This window comes from Ictalurus furcatus, chromosome 23 (genome assembly GCF_023375685.1).
Source record: "Ictalurus furcatus strain D&B chromosome 23, Billie_1.0, whole genome shotgun sequence".
NCBI classification, from domain to species: Eukaryota; Metazoa; Chordata; class Actinopteri; order Siluriformes; family Ictaluridae; genus Ictalurus; species Ictalurus furcatus.
In genome coordinates, this window is record NC_071277.1 from 19,972,324 (window position 1) to 19,989,409 (window position 17,086).

General features: G+C 35.9%; 3 protein-coding genes across 6 annotated transcripts in view; 2 read left to right on the forward strand and 1 right to left on the reverse strand.

The window, feature by feature from the left end:
* The window catches only part of zgc:158766 (uncharacterized protein LOC100009641 homolog), a 47,247-nt gene extending 44,069 nt beyond the window's left edge, over positions 1 to 3,178 (forward strand). Inside the window, exon 25 of one of the 2 annotated variants that reach the window (XM_053611093.1) lies at positions 1,540 to 3,178. In XM_053611093.1, coding sequence (XP_053467068.1) covers positions 1,540 to 1,545 — 6 coding nt within the window. In that variant the 3' untranslated portion in view covers positions 1,546 to 3,178. Of the gene's footprint in view, positions 738 to 1,539 lie in introns of those variants that run through there. The other variant, XM_053611094.1, reaches the window with a different exon arrangement.
* A 26-nt stretch (positions 3,179 to 3,204) lies between these two features.
* On the reverse strand, positions 3,205 to 9,681 carry si:ch211-269k10.4 (uncharacterized protein LOC100150242 homolog). 2 transcript variants are annotated; one of them, XM_053611098.1, is made up of 6 exons: positions 9,571 to 9,681; positions 5,283 to 5,457; positions 4,980 to 5,099; positions 4,158 to 4,214; positions 3,941 to 4,069; positions 3,207 to 3,755 (listed from the first exon to the last, which is right to left on the reverse strand). In XM_053611098.1, the coding sequence occupies exons 2-6, from the start codon at positions 5,448 to 5,450 to the stop codon at positions 3,654 to 3,656; spliced, it is 576 nt and encodes a 191-aa protein (XP_053467073.1). In that variant the 5' UTR covers positions 5,451 to 5,457; positions 9,571 to 9,681; the 3' UTR covers positions 3,207 to 3,653. The 2 variants fall into 2 exon arrangements, with proteins under 2 accessions (XP_053467072.1, XP_053467073.1); XM_053611097.1 differs by lacking the exon at positions 9,571 to 9,681 and having other exon boundaries at positions 3,205 to 3,755; positions 5,283 to 5,781.
* Positions 9,682 to 9,713: 32 nt separating this feature from the next.
* LOC128599484 (uncharacterized) lies at positions 9,714 to 15,908 on the forward strand. 2 transcript variants are annotated; one of them, XM_053611099.1, is made up of 7 exons: positions 9,714 to 9,847; positions 12,308 to 12,470; positions 13,585 to 13,707; positions 14,061 to 14,117; positions 14,256 to 14,345; positions 14,652 to 14,789; positions 15,642 to 15,908. In XM_053611099.1, the coding sequence occupies exons 2-7, from the start codon at positions 12,312 to 12,314 to the stop codon at positions 15,669 to 15,671; spliced, it is 597 nt and encodes a 198-aa protein (XP_053467074.1). In that variant the 5' UTR covers positions 9,714 to 9,847; positions 12,308 to 12,311; the 3' UTR covers positions 15,672 to 15,908. The 2 variants fall into 2 exon arrangements, with proteins under 2 accessions (XP_053467074.1, XP_053467075.1); XM_053611100.1 differs by lacking the exon at positions 9,714 to 9,847 and adding an exon at positions 10,290 to 10,417.
* Positions 15,909 to 17,086: the final 1,178 nt, after the last annotated feature.

Consider the following 17,086-nt stretch of genomic DNA (forward strand, 5'->3'; position numbering starts at 1 on the left):
GTAGTAGTATTAATTTTATTGCCTTATATGATATAAATGTGTTTCCTAGTTTATTATAAATCATCACTTTCATAAACTGTTCATTTTAGATTTACAGATTTTATATCACTATCACTTTATGTAAATTTTTATTTAATTATGTACTAAATAAACTAGTTTAAATAAACGATATATATATATATATATATATATTTTTTTTTTTTTTAACAGAGTATTGTGATTATACTGTAAACTGCATTAATACAAAAGCTTGGATATTTATACCAGCTCTCTACACTCTATATAAAAGTATTCATTCAAATAAATATGAACAAATATGTTATATAAATGTAAATGTATCTTTTTTTTCTGCAACAAATACCTTCAAATTTACTATTTAAACAGTACATTTACATTTATATTTTCTGCAATAAATGTTTCAATTTATCATTTTTTTGCAACAGTACATTCAACTTTATTTTCTGCAATATATATGTTTACAGTTATATTTTTCCACAAGAAATATATATATATATAAAAAAGTATATTTTTTGCAACATGTGAGTTAAAATTTGTAATTTTTGCAACAAATACATTTACATTTATATTTTCTACAACAAATATGTTTCAATTGATATTTTTCCACATCAGATATGTTTAAATGTATATTTTCTGCAAGGAAACTATTTATATTTCTGGAACACATTTTTCAACAACTACATTGAAATCTATATTTACTAAACACACACACACACACACACACACACACACACACACATATATATATATATATATATATATATATATATATATATATATATATATATATATATATATATATATATACAGGGTGTATATATATACAGGGTTTACCATGGGGTGTACCCCATACATCGGGGGAAATTAACACTTTTGAGCAAAATGTCTTCCAAAATTTATATATATATATCTATAAATTTCTTTCAGATAGCCTTTAAGAACGCCTTTAATAAAGAAGAGCGTACAGAAATCATTCTCAGGGTCGGATCAGGAAGCTGTCGCAAGCTTGTGACGAACATGCAGTTACATGCATAACTACAGATGTGTGAACACCAGGTCATCCTGAGTGGAAGTGGAAGACGTGACTCTGTGTGTGATTACAGAGAAATGTCGAACATGTGGAGGATGTTTTATAAATATAAATTTATAAATAAATCGACATTTTGCCGAAGTGTTCATTTCCCCTGAGTGTGGAGATTTTTGGGACACACTGTGTGTGTGTGTGTGTGTGTGTGTGTGTGTGTGTGTGTGTATATATATACATATATATATATAAAAGTGAGAAATCTACAACATCGTTCTGTTCTGCATAATTTTTACACGATCCTTTACAAATGAAGAAATATCAGATAAAACAGGACTGTAAAGTCGTGCGTGTGTAAACTTCATCACGATTATACAGTTAATAAAACAGATGAGTCTTACAGACAGAACAGAGCTGCAGTTTGTGGCTGCGCACAGATTGTAAAAGGTTCCGTGTTAAATAAGCTTCTTCTTCCTCTTCTTTTTTTCCCTCCAAAGCTGTGACACGGCTTCGACCCGACCCGACCCGACCCGACCCGCGCCGCACCACGGCAAGACGTGCAGCGTGTAAAACACTGAACTCTGCAGTATATACACATTATTTCACACTGTTCCTACTTTTAAACGAGTTGTTACGCAGTACTTAACCCCCGTCACACCGCTGGTACGTTACAGACTCGACACCCAGCGCATACAGCAACTCGAGCTAACTTTTTATCTTCAGAAAAAAAAAAAAAAAAAAGCACAATTTGTTTTTGTTGTCGTTTTTGTTTATTGTAAGCGTGTTCTGTACAGAAATGTTTCCTCGTTAGCGTACTTATTTCTAGAGCCGGCACAATTAATAAAATCATTTCCCAACATTCTGTCCGTCTCTTACGTTAAAAATGTTTTGTACATTTTCCATTTATTTATTTATGTTTTTGTTTTTTTGGGTTTTTTTGGGTTTTTTTGCATGTTTAATTCATTAGTATTCGAGTGAAGATGTAAAAAGCCTTGAAAGATGCAAGATGAACTTCACACCACTCGCACTTCTCTATTCGACTCGACCACCACACGAACCGCAGGCTGCAAGCGCAGAGAGTACACAGTTGCAGCAAGAAAACACAAAAGCAGAAGTTTCCAACTTTTACATCTAAACTCTACCAGCGAATAATACACTAAAAAAATAAAACTGAACAAGCGGATCAACTAACTTTCTCTATGTTCAATTAATTCAATGAAACGAACACATTAAAGGAATATGAACTTATGGCATTGATATTAAAATTAATATTAAATTCTAGCACTAGTATTAAACTATTATTAAGTTCTATTAAATTAACAGTAAATATATTTTATATATATATATATATATATGTTCTACTTTATAAAGTGGTCAAAATATGAGAGGAAGCGCGATGGTTCTACATGGTTCTGGTCCATTTTTGTCCACTTTAAAGAACATTCTAGCAATCCTTCTAACTCTTAACTTTTTTTAATTCGCCGCATCAGCATGATATTGTGTACTCTGTCTTTTTTTTTTTTTTTATATATAAATACAATAATAATAATCGGACATTGTAAATTGTAAATCTGTGACACCGGGACGGATTCGGATATTATACAATCACACCGTTTCATTCACCGGTGTTCATTCATTTGTTGCAACCTGAAGCAGTTAAGCTTCACTTCTGCATTGGTTGTTAGTAAATGTTGTAATAATTCCTTTTTTAGTTGCCGCTTCACCCGGGCTTAACCGAGAACCACTAAAAGCAGAAGCTTCAGTATGTGTCTTAAGGGTGTGAAAACATTTTCACATGGTACAGGCTCTGTATTAGCGCTTACAGGCGAGTGGTTATAGGACCGGAAGTATAAGAGAACGGGGACTGATGGGAACTTGTTCTGTGGACGTTCCACAACCTCAGACAGGACTGTAGATGTATAAAAAGTTTGACACATCGTTCTTTTTTTAGTAAATTAAAATTTGTAATCATTTGCTGTGAAGGAATAAAACACTCGGGCAGTCATAGGATGCAGTTAAATATGTATATAAAATATACTATATATATATATATATAAAATATACTGTATATATACTGTATATATCTGCAGTTATACCAGTGACAGGAATTCCGGTTCATTCCAATGAGTCAGTACATCATTTGACTCTTTCAGCGGCCAAACGACTCCTTGACATTTTGTCCTAGACTGAACAAAGTTTACGATTTCTGTTGTTTAATAAATGACGGCGAAGGGAAAGTAAGTCTCAGGTTTCAGCCTCAGTGGAACTCGTGCTCCGTTTGAACGGACGAAAACACTAAAGTATAATCAGACTTAATTACCGAAAAGATTCAAAGATTCTGTAGGTTTACATCGAAATATTTTTTTATCGAATTTATTTATACACTGCAAGTGTAACATGTAAAACAAACAAAAAACAAACAAACTGCCTCATATATTCTCAGCTACAGTTTCAGCTTAAAGAGTCGACTCGCTTTCGAACGCTTTCAGGCCGTTCTCACGAAGAAATATTTTGATGAAGAAGCTTTAGCGCGTCCATTTAAATAACTCGACTTTGATCAGTTACTTGCGGCGGATTAAGTTTCCTTCTGGGTTTAAAGCTGAGAGCGGAGTCATTTCTTCTCGTGACGGCGTTTCTCTGCGTTAATCAAGAAGATGAGGACGGTGGAGACCAGCATGTCCAGCAACGTCACACACAGCACCAGGGCTTCCACCTGTATAAAACACACACACACACACACACACTAAATAAGTTCAGTCATAGTTAACACTGCATGTTAAAAGAACCAGAACAAGACACCAAACTTTGATATTTTGGCTGATTTCAGCTGTATTTCTAGTTTGTTTTTTTCCAAATGTTTTTTTTAAGCCCAGAAATATTCAGTTTGAATCTGAGGACCTCATGTTGCAGCTTTTTCTCCTGCTTCTCATTGTCAGGGATAGCGTTATGCTTGGCTAAATCCACACACAGCAGCACGGCTCCCAACGCAGCTACGACCAGGCAGAAGATGTTGGAGTGAAAACACATCTGCGGGAGAAAACGAACACGTCGTGCGTTTGAGAAAGAAACAGAAAGAAACGTCATTATTGCACGTGTATAAGACAGAGACGTGAACCTGTAAGATTGCGGGGTGTCTGTAGAGCAGCATGGAGAAAAATCCAGCAGTCAGGAACTGAAACGTAGCAAGAAAAAAAAAAAAAGCAAGATTTATAGCACAAAGAGTTCCTGGAAAGCAATGTCGTAAATAAAGATCTGTACGTTAATGTATACATCACTTGTATAACTGCAGATATACGGCATAGGGAATAAAACACTGTGTGTGTGTGTGTGTGTGTGTGTGTGTGTGTGTGTGTGTGTGTTATTATAGCACAGCAATTTGCCCATAATTACAGTTTTTAATTTATTAAAGAAAAGCGTTTCATGCTTTCTTTTTATCCAGTTATAGATACATTTAATGTTGTGGAATTTCTAGACATGCGAAAGAAGTTGGACATGTTTGGTGTCCAAATTTGGCTCTTTCATTTTTACACCGGAGCTAAGATGCTGATTATAATTAGACAAGATGTGTTATCTGAGCTTTCACAGGAAGAGTTAATCTTTTAATCTGCATCATATTTCCTACAGCTTTAGGAGGCAGGGCCGGTGGAGGGAGGGGGGGCCTGGGGGTGGAGGGAGGGGGGTCTGGGGGTGGAGGGGGTTGGAGTGATACTAAACTGTGCTATATGGATGACAGAACGTCTCAATGTGTCCGAAACCACATCGTGCAACTACAAAAACAAGAATCGGACACCAATCATGTCCTGAAAAAAAAAAAGGTATATTTGGGTTTTTTTGGTGTTGTTTTTGTTTATTTGTTTGCAGATTGTTCCCTTAAACCTTTTCTGAGATATTTATAACATAAATAGGAAACTTTTCTTTTTTTTTTTTTTTTTTTTACCAGAATGCCAGTGATAATCGGGACTCTGAACAAGATGAGTAACAGGTGATTAATTGGGAAGGACACAGCAAACATGACTCCGAGTCCAACGCTCAAAACCCCACTGCTGATCTGCACGGCCTAGGGAGAGAGAGGGGGGGGGGGAGGGAGAGAGAGAGGGGGGGGGGAGAGGGGGGCGGGAGAGAGATAGAGAAAGATTAACTCATTGATAAGAACTGGAGAATAAGCAGAAAGAAGGTATTTAGGTTTATTTTTTTGAATACACTCATAAGCGAGTGTTAATGGTGCAGTAAGTGATCTTACGGCCCAGACTGCCGGTTCTCTCTTCAGAAGCTGGTGCAGAGGAAGTTCTGGGGCAGGAATGAGCTCAGAGACTCTGTAATGTTTAATCAGTGGGCCCTCGTCATCCCGATGCCCACGTCGCTCTGAGTGATCCTCCATCACATCCATAGATAAATTAACACACGCCATCACACGGCTACGGTAAACAGGAGTTAACACAGACAAGTCGCGTTTATGAATACACATTTATCAACCAAAAATTACAAACAAGTCACATTTACACACGTCACATTTACACACAAGTCACATTTATACACAAGTCACATTTACACACAAGTCACATTTACACACGTCACATTTACACACAAGTCACATTTATACACAAGTCACATTTACACACGTCACATTTACACACGTCACATTTACACACGTCACATTTACACACACGTCACATTTATACACAAGTCACATTTACACACAAGTCACATTTACACACAAGTCACATTTACACACGTCACATTTATACACAAGTCACATTTACACAGAAGTCACATTTACACACGTCACATTTACACACACGTCACATTTATACACAAGTCACATTTACACACGTCACATTTACACACAAGTCACATTTATACACAAGTCACATTTACACACAAGTCACATTTACACACGTCATATTTACACAAGTCACATTTACACACGTCACATTTACACACAAGTCACATTTATACACAAGTCACATTTACACACAAGTCACATTTACACAAGTCACATTTACACACGTCACATTTACACACAAGTCACATTTATACACAAGTCACATTTACACACAAGTCACATTTATACACAAGTCACATTTATACACAAGTCACATTTACACACAAGTCACATTTATACACAAGTCACATTTACACACAAGTCACATTTATACACAAGTCACATTTACACACAAGTCACATTTATACACAAGTCACATTTACACACAAGTCACATTTACACACAAGTCACATTTACACACAAGTCACATTTACACACGTCACATTTACACACGTCATATTTACACAAGTCACATTTACACACGTCACAGTTACACACAAGTCACATTTATACACAAGTCACATTTACACACGTCACATTTACACACGTCACATTTACACACGTCACATTTACACACAAGTCACATTTACACACGTCACATTTATACACAAGTCACATTTACACACGTCACATTTACACACAAGTCACATTTATACACAAGTCACATTTACACACGTCACATTTACACACAAGTCACATTTACACACAAGTCACATTTATACACAAGTCACATTTACACACGTCACATTTACACACGTCACATTTACACACAAGTCACATTTATACACAAGTCACATTTACACACGTCACATTTACACACAAGTCACATTTACACACGTCACATTTACACACGTCACATTTACACAAGTCACATTTACACACATCACATTTACACACAAGTCACATTTATACACAAGTCACATTTACACACAAGTCACATTTACACACGTCATATTTACACAAGTCACATTTACACACGTCACATTTACACACAAGTCACATTTATACACAAGTCACATTTACACACAAGTCACATTTACACAAGTCACATTTACACACGTCACATTTACACACAAGTCACATTTATACACAAGTCACATTTACACACAAGTCACATTTATACACAAGTCACATTTATACACAAGTCACATTTACACACAAGTCACATTTATACACAAGTCACATTTACACACAAGTCACATTTATACACAAGTCACATTTACACACAAGTCACATTTACACACAAGTCACATTTATACACAAGTCACATTTATACACAAGTCACATTTACACACGTCACATTTACACACGTCATATTTACACAAGTCACATTTACACACGTCACATTTACACACAAGTCACATTTATACACAAGTCACATTTACACACGTCACATTTACACACGTCACATTTACACACGTCACATTTACACACAAGTCACATTTACACACGTCACATTTATACACAAGTCACATTTACACACGTCACATTTACACACAAGTCACATTTATACACAAGTCACATTTACACACGTCACATTTACACACAAGTCACATTTACACACAAGTCACATTTATACACAAGTCACATTTACACACGTCACATTTACACACGTCACATTTACACACAAGTCACATTTATACACAAGTCACATTTACACACGTCACATTTACACACAAGTCACATTTACACACGTCACATTTACACACGTCATATTTACACAAGTCACATTTACACACATCACATTTACACACAAGTCACATTTATACACAAGTCACATTTACACAAGTCACATTTACACAAGTCACATTTACACACGTCACATTTACACACAAGTCACATTTATACACAAGTCACATTTACACACAAGTCACATTTATACACAAGTCACATTTACACACAAGTCACATTTACACACAAGTCACATTTATACACAAGTCACATTTATACACAAGTCATATTTATACACAAGTCACATTTACACACAAGTCACATTTATACACGTCACATTTACACACGTCACATTTATACACAAGTCACATTTACACACAAGTCACATTTACACACAAGTCACATTTACACACGTCACATTTACACACGTCATATTTACACAAGTCACATTTACACACGTCACATTTACACACAAGTCACATTTACACACGTCATATTTACACACGTCACATTTACACACGTCACATTTACACACAAGTCACATTTACACACAAGTCACATTTATACACAAGTCACATTTACACACGTCACATTTACACACGTCACATTTACACACGTCACATTTACACAAGTCACATTTACACACGTCACATTTACACACAAGTCACATTTATACACAAGTCACATTTACACACGTCACATTTACACACGTCACATTTACACACGTCACATTTACACACAAGTCACATTTACACACAAGTCACATTTATACACAAGTCACATTTACACACGTCACATTTACACACGTCATATTTACACAAGTCACATTTACACACGTCACATTTACACACAAGTCACATTTATACACAAGTCACATTTACACACGTCACATTTACACACGTCACATTTACACACGTCACATTTACACACAAGTCACATTTACACACGTCACATTTATACACAAGTCACATTTACACACGTCACATTTACACACATCACATTTACACAAGTCATATTTACACACGTCACATTTACACACGTCACATTTATACACAAGTCACATTTACACACGTCACATTTACACACGTCACATTTACACACGTCACATTTACACAAGTCATATTTACACACGTCACATTTACAAACAAGTCACATTTACACACAAGTCACATTTACACAAGTCACATTTACACACGTCACATTTACACACAAGTCACATTTACACACAAGTCACATTTACACAAGTCACATTTACACAAGTCACATTTACACACGTCATATTTACACAAGTCATATTTACACACAAGTCACATTTACAAACAAGTCACATTTACACACAAGTCACATTTACACACAATTCACTTTTACACACGTCACATTTACACATCACATTTACACAAGTCACATTTAAAAACAAGTCACTTTTACACGTCACATTTACACACAAGTCACATTTACACACAAGTCACATTTACACACAATTCACTTTTACACAAGTCACATTTACACACGTCACATTTACACAAGTCACATTTAAAAACAAGTCACTTTTACACGTCACATTTACACACAAGTCACATTTACACAAATGTCACTCTTATGAACAAATCACATTTACAAACAAGTCACATCTATTAACAAGTAACCTTTACACACAAGTCACATTTACAATCAATAATCATAAGAATAAAAGTAGAAATGCAGGTTTGTGTACAGATCATATCCTTCCTTCCTAACTTCCTTCCTTTACTCCTTTCTTTCTTTACATGAATATAAAGTAATATGATTTACATGTATCATGTACAGTAGCATGATTTCAAGTGAATAATTACTCCTCTCCACCGTGTTTCATTTTTTTGTCAGCGTTTTAATGTCAGTGTTCAGTCCTGTCGGCTTCCTAATAATAATCTAGCTAAAAAACATCATTACCTACATTAACACCTAAAACCAATCGCTATTACAATTTTAACAATCTCGAAACACTCCTAAAAACCTCCCTATGAGTTTCCTTCACAGCTCTCGATCAGAGACTCACTGTATCAGGAATCCTCCTGCGTCCTCAGAGAAGTGACCGCCAGCCAACAGCAACAAACACGGTCCCGTGAAAATGAAGTCAATAAAACTCTGAGCAGCCTCGGTTCAGAGCGTGCGTTCAGAAGAAAGCTGATGAGAAAATCATTTCCATCCTCACTTCATGTACTGCAGCTCTGATGAAGAGGAAATAGAGTGCGGACTGACGAAACCACGGAAAGAAAAAAGGCGGTGGTTCAACTGAACTCAAACTCTCTCAGACCAGGTGCCGGACAACAGCCGTAAGTGTGAGCTCTCAAACATTTACCTTTAAAAAGAGTTAACTTTATCAACTGTTCGCTCGAAGTACGACTAGAAGTACTACATTTTGTTTAGTTCATTCATAGCTTTCTATTTTTTTATTCATTGTTCATACTTACAATAAGAAAAATAAATAAATAAATAAATAAATAATAAAAAAGCCTAACTTAAAGTTAACTTATTGCTTTTTTTTTTTTTTACGTTTTATGTTTGTCATTTTTAAAGCCGTATTAATTACATTAAAAAATTATATATTACATATACTGTATGTGAATACATTTTACATTTTATATATATATATATATATATATATATATATATATATATATATATATATAGCATGTTATAACACTAATACAAAAATATGTTTTTTTTTATACACACACACACACACATATATAGTAAACGGTCTGCACTTATATAACACTTCTTTTTTAAACCTTAGCAGTCCTACAAAGCGGCTCACGCTGTTTCTTAATCACCCATTCACACACACTCACACACCACACCGCTGCCTGCAAGGCGCTAGCCTGTCATCGGGAGCAACTTGGGTAGGGCTTATGATTTTTATGTTAAATTTATATTACACAAAATCGAAGATGTATATCTTTAATTATATTATACATAAGACTTATATGGTCTGTGCATGTTCAGTTTTGTTCAATTGCTGTGTAGCTTACTAGTTTTTCATATTCACATTTAATACTGATGTGTTATTTTGAGGTTTTATTATATATATATATATATATATATATATATATATATATATATATATATATATATATATATTTTTAAACATCATATATTACATATATGATATAAGGTTTATAGCTTGCCATGTTTATTCATTTAATATTGTTTATTTTTAGTGCATTTATTTAACAAGGTGCTCACAATGATGTTACATTTACTTACATTACACAAAATCTAAGATATAAATATACAGTATATACAGAACTGTGCAAAAGTCTTAGACACATGCAAAGAAATGCTGGAGAGCAAAGATGCCTTCAAAAATAATGAGATTAAATGTTTCTCCATTTGAAAAAAATACTATAAAGAGCAGTAAACATTAATAAATGATTTGTTTAAAAAAAAAAAAAGGAAGAAGTAGTCTCAGGTAGAATTAGTGCAGGTTTGTAAGGAATTGAGCTGTAAGTGTTACTGAGCATCTTGCAGAGCCAGACATGGTTCTTCTGGAGATTTTGCAGCAAAATCCAGCCGTCTTTATTGTGTTTTTTGTCTCAAAAGTGTCTCTTACTTAATACTCAATACTCTGCTTTCTCTACTGACATACAAACATTTTACTGTAACATTTAATTTTGTGCTGGAAAACTAATGTTTGGGAATCTAAAATGTTTTTGTTCTTACTCAGTAATGTAGAAAGTCATCAAAGAAAAATTTATAACAAAGTTTGTACTAAAATAAATAGGGTGCCTAAAATTTTGCACAGTACTGTATTTAATTCTGTAGTATATAGGACACAGAACGTGTGTCTGTGCATGTCTAGACTGATTAAACTAAACGTGTGTCCAGTTTTATTCAGTTTAATTACAGCTTCTCGGTGTTGCAGGATAAAAATGTACACAATCTTCACCCACATTTGCACATTTTGTACATTCTCCCTTTCCTCTCTTTCCAAACTTCACATTCTCCTTCAAAAAGATCTTCATGTTACTGAAGTGTGATACATTAATGTAAATACACCGATCAGCCATAAGATTAAAACCACCTGTCTAATAGAGTGTAGGTCCCCGTGTCCTTGTGCCTCTGAACCAGCTCTGAGGCGTCAAGGCAGGGACTCTACAAGACCTCTGAAGGTGTGCTGTGGGATCTGGCACCGAGATGTTAGCAGCAGATCCTTTAAGTCCTGTAAGATGCGAGGCGGGGCCTCCGTGGATCGGACTTGTTGATCCAGAACGTCCCACAGACGCTCGATCGGATTGAGATCTGAGGAATTTGGAGGCAGAGTCAACACTTTGAACTCTTTATGTTCCTCAAACCGTTCCTGAACAATTCGCAGTGTGTCACTGAAAGATATCACAATTTGGCCCTTGTCAAAGTCTCTCAGATCGTTACGCTCGCCCATTTTTCCTGCTTCCAACAGGTCAACTTTGAGAACTGAATATTGACTTCCTGCCTAATAGATACACCCCACCTCTCGGGAGCTGCCACTGAAACCAGATAATCAACGTTATTCACTTCACACATCAGTGGTTTTAATGTTATGGCTGATCAGTGTATGTAGGTTTTATGCGGCTTTGTCTTAACATGAAAGAGATCAGAGTGAGGAAACCTCGATTAACACTACATGTCAAATCTATGAACCTTAAAGACTTCTTTGTGCCGTGTGCAGATAAGCGTAGTGTTCCTGGACACTTGTCATTGTCTCTCGCTGTATACGAGATGAAGTCACATTCACTCCTTTCACTTTCCTCCAGAACAATGAGGTACACGTTCAAACCGGATGACTGCATGGTCATCACCATCCCTATCGGCAGCATCAGGAACGCCGGAGAGGGACAGCTCATGCCCGACAAATTCACCTGCAGGTTCAAGGACACCTACAAAGTGTTTCAGCGGGGTCGCCCCAAAGCACTCGGGGTAGGACGACTCACGGCACGATTAGAAACGTGTATCAATTTTCACTTTTAGATTTGTATTCATCGCTCTGACCAAAGTCACGTGACATACAAGTCAGTCAGAATCTACAGGGTAGAAAACAGCGTGTGTGAAATAGGATTTATCACGTGACGTATGTCCTCTGTTGAGTTCAGATCTCTCACTGACGACGTTTACACGGACAGCAGTAATCTAATTATTGACCTTATTCCGAGTAAGATAATATTGTGATTAAGGTGTTTACATGAGTCGCTTTTAGAATATTCCTTTCATGTTCCCGTTTTACATGTTCTAGAACATAGTTCGATTAACGGCACACGTCACTACGTCACCGCGCCATGCCGTCCCTCCGGAATTTCACGTATCAACATACAGTTGGTCTTCGTTATGGTACCGTATACAGTTTGGGGTGTTTTTATTTATTTTATTTTTTTTACAAACGCTTTAAGTGCGGTTAATTATTTGTCATGCTGTACGTGCTAATAGACGACCGCTTGAAGCCGTGGGCTGCGTCTCAAACCGCATACTTACCGTCTATATAGTAGCCGAGATACATGTATTTCTCCCACTACAGGCCTATAGTAGGCAAGTATGCGGTTTGGGACGCAGCCGAACTCTCTTGTTTGCCGTAAAACGGTTGAGCACTGCCGTGTGTGATCGTGAAACACACAAGAAACGTTTTGATCGTGGTGTGATACTGAGGCGTAATCTTGTCAAACAGATCATTATTAACATTTAATAGATGATAGAATTTTGTTGTTGTATTCATTTGCACACGATAATGAATTCATCGGCATTGACTCCGCCCGGTGTTTCGCATCAAATCGCAAATTCATCAGGGCAAACACGCAAAACCAGACAACGTGTGCTATACTGTTCATGTGAAAGACTTTTACTAACACTGTTTACGTGTTTTTATAAATACTCATTATATATAAACCTGTGTTTAAACAGGTTTTGTTTTCTCTATATTTCTATACCTGTTTATCTGTATATATTTATACCTATATTCTTATCTTACATGATCTTTTAAAACATCATATCTGGTATAATAAACACTGTTACAGTTGTGTTTGTTCGTTCTTTTGTGTTTAAGGCAGCTCAGATCATCGTCGCAGTTTTTATCATGTGTTTGGGAGGACTCTTGATCAACTGGGATGGCAGAGGTTACCATTGTTTTGTTGAAGCTGGTTTTATCTACATTATTCCCAGCATCCTGGTGAGACAGTGGTGTTGTCCGAGTTTACATTTAAAAAAAAAGTTCACTTCTCTCACTCAGAGTCTACTTTGAAGAATTAGTTATATGAAATGCACAGTATATATGAATAACGTAATGATATTAGCTTAAACAATGACATTGATTATGTTTATACCGCGTTCTTCAAGGCTAGTGAGTGAACAGCTGAAATTAAGAACCAGACATTTATTTGAATGATGGCTTTATAGAGCAGAAGGAAATGTGGAAGGATCATCCAGCTATCTGAATCACTTTATTAGTCAATTACAAATTTGTTTTGAATTTATTGCATTGTCTCACACACCACAGACAGATAAATATTTCTTTCTTTCTAGTATATACTGTGTGGCATTCTGACGATCTCCGCAGGACACACTCCGTTAATGCCCATTGTACGTACAAACTCCACATGCTATACTTTCTAATGATTTGGTTATGGATTTGATGGAAAGCTTGTTGTTTCTTTAGGTGCCAGTCATGAGTCAGTTTGCCTGGAAATTGATCAATTTTGTATTTGTCTTTGGAAACAGATGAAGGCATCATTTGTCTTCAACATCATTGGACTTTTCTCAGCAGTTATCATTACAACCACTGGTCTGATCAGTTCTGCAATTCCTTGGGTAATTATTTATAATAATTCTCAATGACACATGTCTATTTACACATATAGCGATTTCAGGACATCACAGTATATGCCGAGTGGGCTTGTTAAGACGATCCCTCTGAGCCTTCAGTACAACGTAGAAACATAGTTTCTCCCATTGTTTTCTCCCAGCTCCTTACAGAGCTTATTTTAAAATAGTGTTTGTGTGACATGATCATCAGTGTTACATGGTCAGATCTGTAATTAGCACAATACACATGACTTACAACAAAGAGGAATTTCTGATCTATATCGTGTATTCTTATCTTCACTTCCCTCACAGGCTTATTTAGAGAGAAATAAAATGTGTGTAGGACTGAGCGTGGTGATCTCAGTGTTGTACGCGTTTGAGTTTCTCCTCTCTGCGATTCTGATCTACTGGGAGAGTAAAGGCTTGTGCCGAGCTCATTTCAACAGCCTGGTAATGCACAAAGATCATTTACATTCATTTAAAACACACATGTAAGATACTACAGAAACTAGAAACCAGGAACAGAAATGCAGGAAGTATTTAAAAACAAAACAACAGAGAGACTCAACAGAACAACAATCATTTGGAGCTTGTTCAGTGTATAAATAAGGGTTAGCTTTCAACAAAGCGTTCTACTTGGAACCCTTTCTGATAGGGAAACATTCTGTCTCGGGTTCTACACAGAACGTTTAAAGGGACAACTGAAGAACCCTTAATTAAGGGTACTAGATTTACCATATTACTAGAAAGCTTAGAAGCTCTTATTTTATTGTTTATTCACGTAATTATCCATAAAACATGATTTCTTTTGTTTAGAACTTGGATCGTGCGGACTGTTGTAAATGTAAGAGAAGAGCACGGGAAATAATGACATGTTAGAAAAGAAAAGATTAGGAACATATTACACATGACTACAGCGCATAAAAAAGGAAATGAGATAAACTCAGATAAACTCAGAAAACCTCTGATTAAAGCAAAAAGTGCTTGGTGTAGATGAATTAGAAACCCTCAGACAGAGGAGTGTTCATATAAAAATGATAAAATATCCTTCCCTATATTGAGATATTACTATTTATATTCCTCATTCTACACTAAGCATGGAGAGATATTCAACTATTATATACTGGTTTTGTTTTTGTTTTTTTAATCACAGTGCTACGTTAGTGTAGATTTATGAACCGAGAAGGACACGTGGTCCTCGTTTCAGACACGTTTGTCCAAAATAACGTCTCCTAAAAAGACAGCTTTATCTATACGTGTCTATTATTCATGAAAATCATTTTGTCCCGCTTTTCTCTTCAGCCCATGATCACACTGAAGCAGGACACGTGAGCTGTGATGGACTGAAACTGGACCATGACATCATAAGACAACTGTTTAGTGACCTTTGACCTCAGATAAGTTGTGTCTTTGTCGCGTCTGTTGAACAACTCCTCGTTTAATCATATCCCTGTAATTAAGTGGAACAAGGCTTTTGCGCTTACTTATGACTTGTTTCTTTGACGAGCTGCTTGTTAATACGCTGTTGTGATGTGTTTGATTTTGCATGTTTAACAAGTACAAATATAAAGTGAAATGTTTTACATATATATATATATATATATATATATATATATATATATATATATATATATATATGGATTCAAGTATGAACTATGATAAAGAAAGAACATTTAAAGTATAAACACAATAGAAGACTCCTTGAAAACTTATGTTTTTTTCTTATCTTTTTATTATAAAATTATCTTTTCATTCTTGTTCTGTTTTGTATGACATTGCGTATTAAACCGTATGTTGGCTACATGACAGAAGTGTGTGTGTGTGTGTGTGTGTGTGTGTGTATGTGTTTGTGGGAAAGAGAGGTGTGAAAATGTCTTTGCAGACCAGCTCAACATTTCCGGCATGTTTATTCAGTGAGATGGAGTCTGTATAAAGACATGGAGCACAAAATGTTTGAATTACTTTTATCCCTTTATAAAGATTTAATATAGAAGTTATGAGTAGCAATAAACACCATGCTTACACGTGTTTCCCTATCGGGAAAATTATTACTGTGTATTAACATCATTACTGTGTGTTAGATTCGATGGAAAGGAGCAATCGGACTGAGTGCTTCATGAAAATAACACTTACTTCAGCCTATGTGTGAAGCTGCAGCTCTCTCTGTGTGTGTGTGTGTGTGTGTGTGTGTGTGTGTGTGTGCGTGTGCGTGTGTGTGTGTGCATGTGTGTGTATGTGTGTGTGTGCGCGCGTGTTTCAGTTCTTTGTGGTCAGTTAAAGGGAAAGTTATTGTTGCAGTAGCTGTATTACTTCATGGTTTTACAAGAGGCCTGTTGTTAGGAATGGTTGCTGCTTTAACAGGAAAAAAAAGCAAGCAAACAAGAAAGAAAACATTTGAGAGCAATTCATATATGAGAGCAGAACATGTTGTGCAGTCTGCTTTAAACAGTTACGGCGAAAGTGTTAAGAAGTCAGAGAAATATTGTCTCTCGGCAGTCTGTGGGTGATTTTGATGTGTTTGATGTGATGGTTTTTCTGTACAGGTGTAAGCTCACCAACACAAATATAAAACTTGGGCTTTCCCAAGTTGCAAACTTTATAACATGGGCATAACTTTGCTTTGAAAAGTTTTGGGGAAGAGCCTAAAAAAACCTCAACAAACCACATTTGAAAGTGCGCCGAACGCGTTTATGAAACATTCTCAGTTCATGTGCACTTCGTGGAAATGTTATACTTCCTTTTCTATT